Source organism: Poecilia formosa, unplaced genomic scaffold (genome assembly GCF_000485575.1).
Source record: "Poecilia formosa unplaced genomic scaffold, Poecilia_formosa-5.1.2 Scaffold9, whole genome shotgun sequence".
Taxonomy (NCBI): Eukaryota; Metazoa; Chordata; class Actinopteri; order Cyprinodontiformes; family Poeciliidae; genus Poecilia; species Poecilia formosa.
In genome coordinates this window covers 3,982,345-3,998,369 of record NW_006799948.1, presented here as the reverse complement: position 1 = coordinate 3,998,369, position 16,025 = coordinate 3,982,345, and the positions used below count along the sequence as shown (strand labels likewise).

The 16,025-nt window shown below is 38.3% G+C and overlaps 1 protein-coding gene across 2 annotated transcripts; it reads right to left on the bottom strand.

Moving 5' to 3' along the window:
- Window positions 1–3,578: 3,578 nt before the first annotated feature.
- On the bottom strand, window positions 3,579–15,870 carry LOC103156705 (contactin-1a-like). 2 transcript variants are annotated; one of them, XM_007578853.2, is made up of 24 exons: window positions 15,729–15,870; window positions 11,807–11,962; window positions 11,665–11,700; window positions 11,463–11,589; window positions 11,209–11,390; window positions 10,981–11,076; window positions 10,657–10,869; window positions 10,468–10,567; window positions 9,979–10,163; window positions 9,769–9,893; window positions 9,544–9,661; window positions 9,299–9,449; window positions 9,088–9,215; window positions 8,121–8,293; window positions 7,873–7,996; window positions 7,619–7,786; window positions 7,344–7,493; window positions 7,184–7,254; window positions 6,845–7,097; window positions 6,584–6,705; window positions 5,644–5,833; window positions 5,438–5,559; window positions 5,177–5,333; window positions 3,579–5,088 (listed from the first exon to the last, which is right to left on the bottom strand). In XM_007578853.2, the coding sequence occupies exons 2-24, from the start codon at window positions 11,859–11,861 to the stop codon at window positions 5,012–5,014; spliced, it is 3,123 nt and encodes a 1,040-aa protein (XP_007578915.1). In that variant the 5' UTR covers window positions 11,862–11,962; window positions 15,729–15,870; the 3' UTR covers window positions 3,579–5,011. The 2 variants fall into 2 exon arrangements, with proteins under 2 accessions (XP_007578915.1, XP_016519840.1); XM_016664354.1 differs by lacking the exon at window positions 15,729–15,870 and adding an exon at window positions 15,588–15,680.
- Between the last annotated feature and the right edge of the window lie 155 nt (window positions 15,871–16,025).

The following is a 16,025-nucleotide window of genomic DNA, read 5'->3' as shown; positions in this document are numbered from 1 at the left end:
TCAGACTGCGCAGAGGTGTACAAAGGTTTTTTTCATTCGTATTGGCCATTAAATGTCTGAGGTTTGTTCATGTTTTATAAGGAACAAGACTGTAAGCAGATAACAGTGAGGCAGAATAATTTTTTTTGATAATTTCCAGCATTCATTCTCTGTGTATTATGTAACATGTTGGATTTGGAAATTTCAGCAGCCTTCTACATATTTAAGGTTTCTGTGGGAAAGACAGGTTTAGCAATAAAAGTTGCTCTCTTTACACAAGATACTAAGACTAAATTTGAATTTGGACTTGTTTTGTCTTTGTTTTAAAATAATAGTAAGGCCTTTTTTTTGCAGTAACTAATCTCTTACACACAAGACATTGCCTCATGTCTAAGTGTAAGTATTTAATGACTGCATTATAGCAGGAACACTGGGGAAAATGTTTAGATCATTTTTTTCTTGTCAAGAAAAATTTTTCAATTTTTCCTGTCAAATTGAACAAAAAATCAGAAATCATCGACAGAATTCTGAATATTAAATCTCTAATTTTGTCCCATTGTGGTTGACTGTTTAATCAGCATATATGAACCTGGACATGTGAAAGTAGGGCGATATGTGAGACTTTACAGAACAAAAATGCTCCAAGCTGACCTATCTATCTGCAATCCTCCTAACAAATATGAACGATTAAGGACGTCAGTGACTCAGCAGAAAAAAAAAAGGCTACAGAGACATGCTTGCCTGAATCGCAACAATAATTCCCCATAAGAGCAAAACAGAAAGAATCTCTGCAGTATGCAGTGTGTCTTGCTGTGTAATTGCACAGTAAGGAAGAATCAGACAGGCTGAGTTAGAGGTTTAAGATTAAAACAGATACAGAGGGGAGCTGCTATATATAGCAGAATGCAGAGAGTTCTGGGAGAGGGATCAACCTTCTGTGTGCAGACACAAAACATTATGCTGGAAAATTACACAACTAAATATACAAACATTTTCTCTTGAAGAAAATTCTGATTGAAACGTATATTAAATCGAGTAAGTTATTTTTTTGTTGTTGTTTTTTTGTCTGCCAGATAATTGCCAACAAGAGAGGTTTTGGGCTCTTCTGTGTAAAACTCCAAATTCTTGCTTGGATGATTAAGCATTTCATATAAAATGAAAACATAGCAAGGATGGGAACAGATACACGTTGCGTGCACCATGTGTAGAAGGACACATGGTGACCCTGTACAGTGCCTGTATAAAAGTATGTGCCTTCTTAGGACTTGTGTGTGTGTGTGTGTTTTTTTTTTGTCACATTCAGACCATCAGATAAATTAGAATATCAGACAATGTACAGAAGATGTAGTTTTCAAATAATTTAAGTGAAAACAGCAATAAATCAGGTTGGGTCAACGTGAAAAAGTAATGGCCACCGAAACCTAAAAACTATAAGTGCAGATAACTGACAACGAGTTCTACTCTTATCTCATTACTCAAAATACTTTCGCAAAAGTCTTGGTGATCTTCATGATGTTGTTTGGTAAATGTGAGTTTTTGCTAACCTTGGCAATCTTCCATGAATGCAACATTTTCTTTAATCTATAAATATTGCCGTGGACCGCTGTGGTGCACAACACCTTTTGCTAGCACAAAATTTCCCTCCACTTATAACATCCCATTTTTATGCCTGGTTACAGAAATTACATTTATTTTGAGGTGCGCTAATAACCCTCCTATTAAAATTTTAACTTATCTAAATGCACCTGTAATTCTTAAAATCAGAATCGGCTAAAATCAGCATCAACAAGTTAAAACGTTACAAAAATTAGACATCTTAAATGGTCCATCAAATTTTGATCTGTGCACCTCCAATTTAGATCTCCAGAATAAGAGCAAAAATCCTGTTTAAGGAAAAGCAAAAAAAGCGTGAATTTCTGTCTAAGAGATCATCATGCAGAGATCAAACACCAGGCGTGTTAAAATTTTGGACAATGTCATTCTTAGTTAGCAACCACAAATAACTACGAATGAGAAACAACACTGACATAATGTTAATAAAGCTCTTTACCAAGAAGAGCCATAGTTTAGAGGGGAGACCGCAGCTCTGGGTCCGGAGGCAGTTCTGATGACTCAACACTAACATTGCTACAGCACACAGCACTCAGCTGCATGCTTTGTACCACTGCAAGTCAATATGCCCTCTGTCGATCTTCAGGACAGAGAGATAGCATGAAACAGCAATGTCTCTTCTACCAGATCTCCTAAATGCAAAAACATTTAAATGTCTTTTTATGGCTTATCTATCATCCCATTCTAGATCTATCTGATGAATTTTTTTTTAGAGAGTGTTTTCATGCTTTTCCCTCTATTGATAATCCCTTCACAGATCCTCTTTGGATTTCCTGCCATGAAATTTAGGTCACACGTACTAAGCCAAGCCTACTGTTTCAGCCACTGGCTGAACGGTGATGTCTGCTGTGGCTTTGTGGATTCAGAGAATCNCACTGGGACAGGGAGGAGGGGTTATGCTGGTATCTGGGTTAAAGCTGCTGCTGACTGACTCATCTGTTGTTAAATGTGGTAAGAGGTACAGGTACAAGTTACATAGATGAATATGCTGTTAAATTATTTCCTTCATTCATTATATGCTAGTGAAATGGAGGCAAACAGTAGCCTGTAGCTAAGCTAACTATGCTAAATGGTTGACAATCTCGCACAGTCTACCCACTTCTCTTGGAGAAAAACTGGGCTATAAATTGACACTCTTGTCTTTTTTTTTCTCTCTCTCCTTTTGAAAACCTGATTTTATTATTTTTCTTGGCAGCACAGTAACCGCCACAGTCGTTCTCGTCTTCTACTGACTGCTGCTGAACACGGTCACTGTCAAGCGAGCAAAGCAGGAACGAACCATTTCATGAAGATTCCGGGGGTGTTCAGTGCAAATATGGATGTATGTTTTGTGGTCTGGGAGTGGTAACATTTAATTTTCACTGCTAAAATAATTTAAAAAACACTCTATGATTAATTTTGTAATTGACAGGGACACCATTATTTTTTTCTATTTCTATAAGGAAAACAAATTGTGGAATGGAGTTACCCACACATAAGTTGTGCTCTACTAAATAAAAAAAGTAGTAGAAGAAGAAGAAGCGTCCTTCTCTTCTTAGAAGTTGAAATGTTTTATTTTGTTGCTAGGCATGGGTGGGTTACTAGTATAATGCATACAGAGGTTTTCAAGAGTCACACTTTCAAAACTCTGAAAATTGTTTGCTGGGCCATTTTATACAATTTTATTTTATTTATTTTTTTATTATTATTATTTTTTTTTAAGAATTGCTTAGGAAGAATTTTGAACACACATCGCCAATACCATACACCACTAATTTCAGACTTTCACACTTTATATCAGATACTTTAATTATAGTTTGTGTTAACTATACATCATGTTTTTCCATTTTTGTTGGGGTGTCTATAGGTCACAATAAAAGTTAGATTCTGTGCAGAAACATTTGAAAAATACCACCTAAGTTAGGTTGTGCTTATATCATTTTGCTAGAATACATGTTGATTTAAAGTTTTAAAATAAAGTAAAATCAACATGGTATATATTTTGGAGAGTTTTATTGTTTGTTTGGTTTTTTTTTATCAAGGTTATCATACAGATAAAGTCTTAAACCAATTATTTCATGGTTTGTGGGTGAGATTGCAGAAATTGTATTGAAATGTGTTTTCTGAGATTCCACATTTCTTTTATTTTCATTGAGTCCTATTTTTAGCAAACGTATTTGGTTTTTACATTTTCAGTCAATGCTAATGTGCTGAAACTCAAACCTGACATCGTGAGCACAGAAGATCATAAAATAATATCAAGACTGTTGAAATCTGTTTAATAGTTTTCCAGCTTTACATAAAGGAAAGTGGCATTACGATACATATATAGCTCCCCATCCGTGGCCTTAATGTTGCAATATGTACCAAAAAAAAAACTGCTGGGTTTATGCTGTTTGGACAGAAAGCATTAAACACTTTTTCAAATATTGTGACCCAAAAGTTGGGTTGCAGAGAGAGGGAAGCTTGTTATTCTTCTCAGTTCACCATTTTGAACACCTACAAAGACCTGATCAGACCTCAGTGAACCAGAAATGAAAAAGTTGAAAATGATGCTGTATAATAATGTTAACGTCACGTTTTCCCTATGTACGTGTGGCTTTTCTGTTGGAATTCTGGCCTTACACTAACCCCTGAAACTTTTCCATATTCAATGCAGTACTCGGTTAGAAAAGCATGCCAAATTAGGTTGTTTGTATCCCAGCAGTTTTTAAAATATATCAACAATACCAGCATGGATTGTGTTCCACTTGTGAATAACTCAGACCACATACCACCCTGCAGCTGAATTTTTTTCAACAAAGGCAAATAAATAAATAAAATACACATGTATAAAAGTTGATTGTGTTTTATAAAAAGCAAAACAAATTAATCATATCAATTTGTACATAAAAATCTTTGTTTTCTAACGTCAGTGATTGTTCTTGTAGTCTACAAATGGTTCTTAATGTTTTGAGTGCAAGCTCCATTTCAACATTTAAAAATAAATAAATAAATAAATAAATAAATAAATAAACTAAGTAAAAAGATCACAAGAACAAGTGTTTTTTGTGCAGCGTAGTGGCCTTTCTATACATTTATTTCATTCTAAATAGTGTTTTAAATATAGGCTCCAGGAGTCGTCATTTGTCTTTATTTACCATGAAAAGCGTCTCTGCGTTTTAAACATTTTTGATCTTGTGTTTCCAAAAAAAATCCAGGTAAAATTCTCACTTTTTCCTTTTAGACATCATGCTCTTTTTGTACAGTACATGGTCCAGAATAAGTGCCGACAACCCATTTTAATTTGGAAATCAAAAATTTCCAGTGTATTGTCACAAAAAACAGATACTAGTTACTGAACTACCATGTGAAGATTTCTCATGACAACTCATGACAAGGTCCTATTCTTATTTGCTTTCCAAAGTCCATTATATACAATATATTTTCTTCACTCTTAAATTTACAAACCTGTAATACACAGCGCCAGCAGCAACAAGGATAAGAAACTGATTGTGGGTGTGGTCAGAGATGCTTTACCTGAAAAAAAAAAAACAACATAAAAAAAAGTTAATAATAAAAACAACTAGAAGTTTATTTAATAACCCACTATTATCTTAATTCTTACCCTTAATACTTATCATCCTGACTGGGCCATCTCCCCCTTCATAGCGACCACGAACCATCAGTTCATAGTCACCAAGCTGAGGCATTGGGAAGTCCATAAAGTGCCAGCCAGTGATGTAGACCTTCCCGTAGATGTACCCTGTCTTTCTAAACATGACCTGACAAAGGAATAAAACCCCAGTAGACTGTAAAAAAATCCTAGCAGCTTTAAAACCTGAATGCATTCTTACTATAGAGAAGAAACAACACTAACTGCACCCACCTTGTAGTACAGGGGGAAAGAAACGTTCCCAAACCAGTCATACTGGATGTGATCCCACCACACGTACAACCATTGTCCGGTCCAGGTGACGTAGCGCCACATTCTGGGAGGCTCAGAGGGTGCTGCGGAGAAACAGTTTACATATTTTAAAAGTATTTTAAAAGCATTATTACAGATCTGATTGTCCGTTTTCATGTCGCTCTTACGTGGCCTCTTTGTGAACATCTCACAGTGTTCGCCGGGAGGTCCAAAACCTGCTCCGTTGAACGCCCGGACCTCGATGAGGTAGTGCGAATCTGGCAGCATGTTCTCCAGCCGGGTCTGATTGACTGTAGCTGGAACGAATATGCGATTTGCCCCCGGTTCTGGATCGTCATACTTTCTCCAGTATTTGATCTATGTAGTAGGATACATTTTTGTAAGTCTTGTGTTTTTTTTTGTGGATAGCATGGTAGGCATATGTAGTAACTTGGGAAATAGTGACAAAGTGAAGATGGATACAAATTTGGATTCAAGTGTGTATGATAGTGTTGTCAACATTGATGTAAAGGGCAAAGAAACGGCTAGAAAAACAAATTCATTTGAGTTTCCATTTATTTTATCACATCCTATATGAAAAAAGCAAATATGGCTACAGTTATTGAAAAAAAAAGATGATCATGAGACTGAAACTACTGCAGTACATTTTCTTCATATACTGCAGTATAAATAATTAAGTTTTTGGAAAATAGTGTGGAAGCAAAATCTACAGAAAAAGATCTTGTACAGTAACTTTAATCTACATCTGTGATTTGAAAAAAAAAACAAACAAAAAAACTGTCAAGATCGTTAATATAATTTCCATACCTACATGACATCTCATGATAAGGCATTTATTTGAATAAACTCCATGTAAAGCAGTATAAACTCAAAGATTTCTTTTCAAGAGTTGTATAGGTTTGTACCTCGAAGGTCTTGTTCACAGACCATTAAATTCATATTGAACATTTTGACCTTCTATCATGTCATTAATTATAGTCTTTATTCTGTTATGTAACGGTGCAAATTTGACTGTTGATACTATTTTTAAAACAAATCCAAGCATTTCTTGACATTTCTTGACATTAAGCTGATTTAGTTTAAAAAATGGGAGGAAAACCTCCATACCTGGTATCCCTCAATGTACTGCTGCAGTCCAGTTCCAGTATCAACCACAGGCAGCCACCAAACCACAGCTTCAGTGGAAGACACGGGCCTGGCGTAGACATCTGTGGGAGCTTCTATTGGGACTGGGTGACAAGAAAAAAAAAAAACCATATACATTTGAATTTACAAAACTTCTAAAATTATACTGTGCACCAGAAACTGAGATTACCGGTAAATGTGATTAGAAACTGATAAGGCGTATATCTAAAACCAAATTCTCACCATCTCTTGGATAATAGATGACCTTGGTGAGGCTGTACGGTCCATCTCCTTTAACATTGAATGACTTTATCTTCACCTGGAACTCTCGCACCAGGAAGTCCTCTTCGGTCGGAATGAAGTAGGAGTCTATGTGAACGTGTCGTCTCGTCTCAGGGTCCGAGATGGTTACATAAAACCAGTCGTAGGCATTGTGAGGCTTTAACGCAACGATGTACCCAAATTTCTTGCCATAGAAATACCAGGGCTGAACAGGCTGACGATTGCCAAATAAAAAGGAAATCAATGTACATTAGAAACTTAGAGGAGGCATGAATTTAACTCGTGAGTTTGGAAGCTTACGGTCCACGTGATGACAATCTCGCCATTTCTACCTCCATATCCTGCCACGTCTGTGGGAGAAACGACTGGAGCTGCACAAAAAAAGCGGCCTTTTGTTAGCTTTTCCTAAAAATCTGCCATATGGCACAATCATAAATAAAACAATTGTCAATGTACTTACGGGCATCCCATGTTTTGATCTTAAGCGAAGGTATACTGGCCTCCCCGGATCCGTACTCATTGGTGGCGATGATCCTAAACTGGTACTCCATCCAAGGGTATAAATCTGTGATGTCTGCTTTCTCCAGAGTCCCATCGAGAAAACTTGGAGCTGAGGGACGCAATTAAGGGCTGCTTAAAATTTGACTGAACTACAGCTTATACTGGAATTGCGTTCATTGCTGTTGGCCGTCTTTGGAGCAAGATGGCCCTCTGCTGGCCTAAATCAGGACTCACATGTGCTGGCATTCCTCCAGTCATCTTCATTCAGAGCCCAGAAGTGTCTGGTCTGAACAGTGTAGTACAGGATGGGGCTGTTGTGCTCAGCTGGTTTGGACCACAAAAGTTTCACCCAGGTGTCGCCGATCTCCTCGATCCGGAGCACACCGGGAGGCCCGGGAACACCTGGAGGTTTCACGTGCAATCGATTTAAAACACAAGTGCAAACGACAGATGGTGGTCTCGGTTATTATTTTCATGCACTGAATTACCTACGACTTTCAGGTCAGCATAAGCGGTGTCGTCATCCACCACGGTTTGAGCGGTGCAGGTGTAGCGACCTTCGTGCCAAATCTGTGCATTTTTTATCCTCAAGTCACCGACTCCATCTTCACTCTGATCAACACAAAAAGTAACGGATCTCGGGAAATTTCCAACTGTGAAACATGTTTTCAGTAATTACATGCAAATTCTCAAAAACTAAAACGCTTTTCAAGGTTAAAAAAAAATGTTGACTTACCATTACTCGCTCATAGTGTTGCCACTCGGCATTGAAGTCAATGACTCTGAAGTCAATGGCCCAGATAAAAGTGATGTCCAGCATGGGGTCGTGTGAAGCAGCGCAGTGAAGAATCACCTCGTCTCCAACTCTAACCTCGGAGTCTTCAGGCGCTACAGTTATACTTGTTGCTTCTGAGAATAAAAAAAACAAAAACAAAACTAATCTTAAGTTGGACAACAATAAGGAATTACAATATTGTAAGTGAGCGTAAACATATCTTATATCTTTTGCCTTTTTCATATTACATTAAATATTTATTTTCAGTTTAATGCTAGGACTCATCATGTTTTTACCAAAAATCTTCTTGTTTGTAGTAATTCCTCGGAAGAGAATTATGCTCACTGCAACATATTTATCCTTCATTATACATAGCAGTGGGCAATGAGGAATTTTACCAAGTATTTATTCTTTCTTTTATACCAGACACAACTGAAAGTGTGTGTTTTCTAATAGCTCAAACATATCCCTGGTTTTGGGGTATTAACACACTTCTGATTAACTTAAATAGCAAGAATTTAAGTGGTTAAATTCTTTCCCGATTTTTCCATGAATTAATAAATTTACATAAAAAAACTCTAAAGGACTTTAAAACCTTAAAAAAAAATCTGACATAAAATCACAAATTTCAACTTTTTTAGACAACAGAATTGGAGACAGTAAGCCAACATAACATTTTTTATAAAACAAGTCAAATTTTGACAGGCAGTTAACATGTTGATGTTAAACTCACTTTAAATAATTTCATTTTAACCATCTGCAAAACAAAAGAAAGACCTTAAAAAAGTTCTGACTAAAGTTATTCTAAGTTTCTAAGTTCTATGTTTTTGATTAAAAACTAGTTAGCTTTAAAGGCAATAACTGTACTAAAAAACGACAAAAAGCAGAGATCTGGGTGAATAAATGCTGCTACTATGATAGACCTAACCTGTGATGGTAAGATATCCTGAACTCTCGGCCTTCCCTCTGTCGTTCTCGGCGAAGCAGGTGTAAAGGCCTTCGTCATTTTTGGTGGCGTTGCGGATCTCCAGGCTCCCATCGAACATGACAGAAACACTGCAAGCAAGCAGAATCAAGTCAGTTCATTAGAAAGTTGTTTGTGACTTTTCTGTTTCACAGAAGAAATTGCTTCTGCTGACCGTGAACTGTTGAAGAGGACCTCTTTGCCCTTTGTCCAGGTGAATCGAGGTTTCGGAGCGGCTCTCGGCTTACACTCTATTACCACGCGTCTGTCTCTGGCTCCAAGAAGATACTTCTTTACTGGGTTGAGCTCGAATGTTGGAGCCCAGGCTGGTGGGAGATGATAGGTGGGGATTTAAGTTTGAAGAACCGTCTTACAAAAATAAAAAAAAAAGGATTCCTTCCTTCGCCCCCAAGAGCTTACCAACAACTCGCAGCTCAGCGTTGGCATATTTGATGCCCCAGTAGTTTTCAGCAATGCACTGGTACATCCCAGAGTCATCAAAAGTTAGACTGGAAAACTTCAGCTCGCCTTTGCCATACTAGAGGAACCACATGCAAGAGAGGAGTGCAGTTTTGTGTTTAACGACAAAACTTCAGATTGCACAAATTCTTTAAGAAAAAGCTTACAAAGAGATTTTTTTTTTACCATATATCCATCTTTGTACCAACGGATGAAAGGGAAAGGTTTTCCTGAAGCCACACAGCGCATTGTGTGTTCCGATCCAATGTCCACTTGAGTGTTGTTGATCGTTTCCGCCCATTCAGGTGCAGCTACATGAAGATAACAAGTATTATTATTATTATTACTATTATTACTATTTCATACAAAAAAAGGTAAACATTTAACCTGTCTTACATTCCACATAAAGCCAGTTTTTATGCCAGTCCTTTCCTTTGGTGTTGATGGCTTCGCATTCGTATGATCCAACGTCTTCATACTGAACATTGTACAGATGGAGCACAGCGCCTGATTCGCTGATCTCATGATTTGCAGGGAGGTCAGTGGCGTCCACCTTCCTCCACACAATATGTGGGATGGGACTGAGTGAGCAAGGCGATAAACAAAGACAGGAACTCAATACTTAGAGAACAGTATTCACTTTTATTGCATTGCAAACGCATTTACAGCATTTAACTTTCTTTACTACAAAAATAATTTTTGCAACATTTTTAGTGGTTTTAGAGCATGTGTTTTTCAAAAACTATAGCTGCGGCTCTACAGACTAGATCACGGCCTTCCATAGCTCAGTGTTTTGTGTCTGTGTCCAGCCTGAATTTATTTGCAAGTGCTCTGCTAATTTTTATCATGTTACAAAAGCCTACCAAGAAAGCTTTAAAAACATACTTTCCAAGAGCAAAGCACTCCAATGTAATATTTGAGGCCAGCATTGCAGTGGTGTCTGGAAACTTGACCCTAATGTCAGCTGGGTACTTTCTCTCCTCACCTGGGAAAAAAACCCAACAAAACTGACAAATATAAATGACGCTAAACATTAAACTTTTTTATTTAAACCTGCCACAGATTTCGACTAACCGTCTTCTGGCGGTAAAGGGATGAGAGGGATGAACTTGGAGTAGACGCTCTTTCCTATGATGGGACTGGAGACAAAGCAGGAGTAGTTTCCAGCATCCTGAGCTTCAACCTTTGCGATGTACAAGTTCCCCGTCTTCTGGGAGACGAACCGACGGCGGTCTGTGGGCAGGAATACTGGGAACTCGTTGAAGATCCAACGATAGCTTACTTCCTCTGAAAATAAAAGCATAGACGAGAGGGTAAGGTGAAATTTGAACATCTAAACACAAGTGTTAAACAATTACAAATCCTAATTGTTTTGACCGATGAAGAGTGCATACATACGTGGCCAGGCTTTTGGTGGGACACACAGCAGAACTGCTCCCTGGCCTTCTTTGACATACACTGGTTCCCTCTCTTCATCAGGAAACTCTTCAATATCTACATGAGAAAATAAAAAACAAAAAAAATAATAATGATGAAATCTTGAAGCTTCGGATTGGTTTTTACCAATCTTTCAAAGCCAAGTTAGTGTCATAGATTATTAGTTATATAATTTATGCCTGTGCTCACATCCAAACTTGATTCGGGCCTCCTTGCTGAGAACAGTGCCGTAGATATTACGGGCCACACACGTGTACGTCCCAGCGTGTTTCTTCTGGATCGGGTTAGTGATAACCAGGTTTCCTCCAACTAGGCTGTAGTGTTCATCGGGTTGTTCCATCAGCTTGATCTCCCAGTTATCCCGGCGCCACCTGTGCAGGAAAATAGCACGCCTGTGGCGTTGCGAACCAGAGATACCGTGCACAAAGAAATGTCCTCCTTACCTGTACGTAGCTGGAGGATTTGCACGGGCCCTGCAGTTCATGGAGATCCTCTTATCGGGTGAGTCATCGGTGTAGACCACATCCATAGGCTCTTCTTCAAAAATGGGACCATAACCAGTAGCGTCCTCTGAGACAATATAAGAAAATATGTTAGTTTGTGTTTTAAAAGCTCACTAAAAAAGCCTTGGTGTTTTAAACTCACCTCCATATATTCTGGGTTCACCAAACAAGACCGCCACTAGTCAGGAAGAAACATAGAAACATTGTCATGAGCCCCAACGATAAGAATGCATTGAGTTCACACTTGACTGCAATCTGTTCTACCAATGTATTTTTAGTCTTACATGTGACGGACACAGAGGAGAAGAGGCCCAGCAGCAATAAAGGTGTGGAAGCCATGATGGTTCAGCCAGGAGAGTCCGTGCAACCGAGTAAGTTAGATGGAGGGAAAGTCGGGAGCACGGAAGGAGGAGGATGGACAGGGCATGAACTGGAGTGGGCTGAGAGAGACCAAAACAGAAGACGTTTGCATTCACTTGAGCATGTCATCTAAAGAAATGGGATTTTGTCCAGAGAGGAAGGTACAGTGAATATTCAGTTTGATCCCCCTGACTGGTGACTGGCTATTTGACATCTTAAATCAGATCCGTTTTGAGTCAGTAAATGCATCATACCTAAGGGCTACGAGGTGTGGAAGATGTTACAAGGGGATGAAGAATCAAATGTATTTCTATTTCTTTCTTGTAAGAAAGAAAAATATTAATAAAGAGGAAGAAATTGAATTCAGACTGCGCAGAGGTGTACAAAGGTTTTTTTCATTCGTATTGGCCATTAAATGTCTGAGGTTTGTTCATGTTTTATAAGGAACAAGACTGTAAGCAGATAACAGTGAGGCAGAATAATTTTTTTTGATAATTTCCAGCATTCATTCTCTGTGTATTATGTAACATGTTGGATTTGGAAATTTCAGCAGCCTTCTACATATTTAAGGTTTCTGTGGGAAAGACAGGTTTAGCAATAAAAGTTGCTCTCTTTACACAAGATACTAAGACTAAATTTGAATTTGGACTTGTTTTGTCTTTGTTTTAAAATAATAGTAAGGCCTTTTTTTTGCAGTAACTAATCTCTTACACACAAGACATTGCCTCATGTCTAAGTGTAAGTATTTAATGACTGCATTATAGCAGGAACACTGGGGAAAATGTTTAGATCATTTTTTTCTTGTCAAGAAAAATTTTTCAATTTTTCCTGTCAAATTGAACAAAAAATCAGAAATCATCGACAGAATTCTGAATATTAAATCTCTAATTTTGTCCCATTGTGGTTGACTGTTTAATCAGCATATATGAACCTGGACATGTGTAAGTAGGGCGACATGTGAGACTTTCCAGAACAAAAATGCTCCAAGCTGACCTATCTATCTGCAATCCTCCTAACAAATATGAACGATTAAGGACGTCAGTGACTCAGCAGAAAAAAAAAAGGCTACAGAGACATGCTTGCCTGAATCGCAACAATAATTCCCCATAAGAGCAAAACAGAAAGAATCTCTGCAGTATGCAGTGTGTCTGGCTGTATAATTGCACAGTAAGGAAGAATCAGACAGGCTGAGTTAGAGGTTTAAGATTAAAACAGATACAGAGGGGAGCTGCTATATATAGCAGAATGCAGAGAGTACTGGGAGAGGGCTCAACCTTCTGTGTGCAGACACAAAACATTATGCTGGAAAATTACACAACTAAATATACAAACATTTTCTCTTGAAGAAAATTCTGATTGAAACGTATATTAAATCGAGTAAGTTATTTTTTTGTTGTTGTTTTTTTGTCTGCCAGATAATTGCCAACAAGAGAGGTTTTGGGCTCTTCTGTGTAAAACTCCAAATTCTTGCTTGGATGATTAAGCATTTCATATAAAATGAAAACATAGCAAGGATGGGAACAGATACACGTTGCGTGCACCATGTGTAGAAGGACACATGGTGACCCTGTACAGTGCCTGTATAAAAGTATGTGCCTTCTTAGGACTTGTGTGTGTGTGTGTGTTTTTTTTTTGTCACATTCAGACCATCAGATAAATTAGAATATCAGACAATGTACAGAAGATGTAGTTTTCAAATAATTTAAGTGAAAACAGCAATAAATCAGGTTGGGTCAACGTGAAAAAGTAATGGCCACCGAAACCTAAAAACTACAAGTGCAGATAACTGACAACGAGTTCTACTCTTATCTCATTACTCAAAATACTTTCGCAAAAGTCTTGGTGATCTTCACAATGTTGTTTGGTAAATGTGAGTTTTTGCTAACCTTGGCAATCTTCCATGAATGCAACATTTTCTTTAATCTATAAATATTGCCGTGGACCGCTGTGGTGCACAACACCTTTTGCTAGCACAAAATTTCCCTCCACTTATAACATCCCATTTTTATGCCTGGTTACAGAAATCACATTTATTTTGAGGTGCGCTAATAACCCTCCTATTAAAATTTTAACTTATCTAAATGCACCTGTAATTCTTAAAATCAGAATCGGCTAAAATCAGCATCAACAGGTTAAAACGTTACAAAAATTAGACATCTTAAATGGTCCATCAAATTTTGATCTGTGCACCTCCAATTTAGATCTCCAGAATAAGAGCAAAAATCCTGTTTAAGGAAAAGCAAAAAAAGCGTGAATTTCTGTCTAAGAGATCATCATGCAGAGATCAAACACCAGGCGTGTTAAAATTTTGGACAATGTCATTCTTAGTTAGCAACCACAAATAACTACGAATGAGAAACAACACTGACATAATGTTAATAAAGCTCTTTACCAAGAAGAGCCATAGTTTAGAGGGGAGACCGCAGCTCTGGGTCCGGAGGCAGTTCTGATGACTCAACACTAACATTGCTACAGCACACAGCACTCAGCTGCATGTGTTGTGCCACTGCAAGTCAATATGCCCTCTGTCGATCTTCAGGACAGAGAGATAGCATGAAACAGCAATGTCTCTTCTATCAGATCTCCTAAATGCAAAAACATTTAAATGTCTTTTTATGGCTTATCTATCATCCCATTCTAGATCTATCTGATGATTTTTTTTAGAGAGTGTTTTCATGCTTTTCCCTCTATTGATAATCCCTTCACAGATCCTCTTTGGATTTCCTGCCATGAAATTTAGGTCACACGTACTAAGCCAAGCCTACTGTTTCAGCCACTGGCTGAACGGTGATGTCTGCTGTGGCTTTGTGGATTCAGAGAATCGCAGTCAGAACAATCTCTGAATTTATATATATATATAAAAAAAGAGATCATCTTCTTTAATCCTATATGTATAAATCCTGATTTAAATGTAGGATTTGGATATTAAAAAACCCTAAAAAAATAATATACTAACCACATTGTGTCAAATGCTGAAGAACTTCCAGGACACGGTTTGGGTTTTCCTGTCACAAGCAAATGGTTTCTACCAATATGCTGAGAAATCACAGACTTTAACTGCTGAATTTCACAAAGAAAAGTTTTTATAAAGCTTACTCAAAAGAAATATCAACTATTTCTACCTTGTGTGCATGATGACGAGGCAGAAGAATCAGATCAATATCTGATCAAATGTTACTATTTGTAAACACTATGGCAGTCATTAAAAAATTGGCCAGTGCTTTAAACAAAAAGTTACCCTCTCTTTATTATTTTGGTCCCAATTCAGAAAAAAAAAAAACATTTTAGGAAATGATTAAATATCTTCTGTCATATGTTTTTTTCCATCTTACTTGATCTACAAAAGGAGCTTCTGTGCATGAAAGTAAAACTATTTACAAGGATTTTTACATAAAGTAGTAAAATGATCACATGCAGCATAACATAAGTGGGCAATTCTAAAGCGAGAGGTTGCATTTGTATACAAATACTGGGGGAGTGGCCATTTAATCCTTTGATGCAGCTCCCTTCGCCCTTGCACCCTCTGCCACTTTCACCTTGCGTCTCCTCCCTACCTTTACTTTCTAGCTGTTGTGTGTTTATTGAGAAGTCTACGACTCCGACTACAGAATGACTAATTTTTTGCCCCCTAATAGTGCCGACTCCAACGAGGCCGACCGGAAAACGCCTCAAAAAGTAGCTGCGCAGCTCCTTACATCACCTCACCCTAATGACGCCGGAGCGGCACCGGTAATTCGTAGCTCTGCATTGCGGTACTCCAGAGCGGGTCCATTTCAGCACCACGGCGAGCCCAAAGCATTCCACAGAAATTAAGAGGCACGAAAGGCGAAGCGCGGTCGGTCTTACCTTCGAGACAGAAGGACTGGGAAGAGAAAAAAAGAAAAAAAAGAAAGAAGAATCAGTAGTCTGTCTTCATGGCACACACGAACCCGAACCGCATCGCCCCCAGAAACAAGCCCACCCGCCGGAACGTCCCGTTCAGGGTGAACTTTTCTATTGGCTTAGAGCGGCGCGTGAGGAGGGAGGCGACGCCGTGGCTGTGATTGGTCCATGAGCAGGAGAGGCTGGGAGGGATGCAGGAGACACGCAGCTGCGCATCCCAGACAGGCAAAGGCGTCATGGAAATGATGAAAACATAAGTAT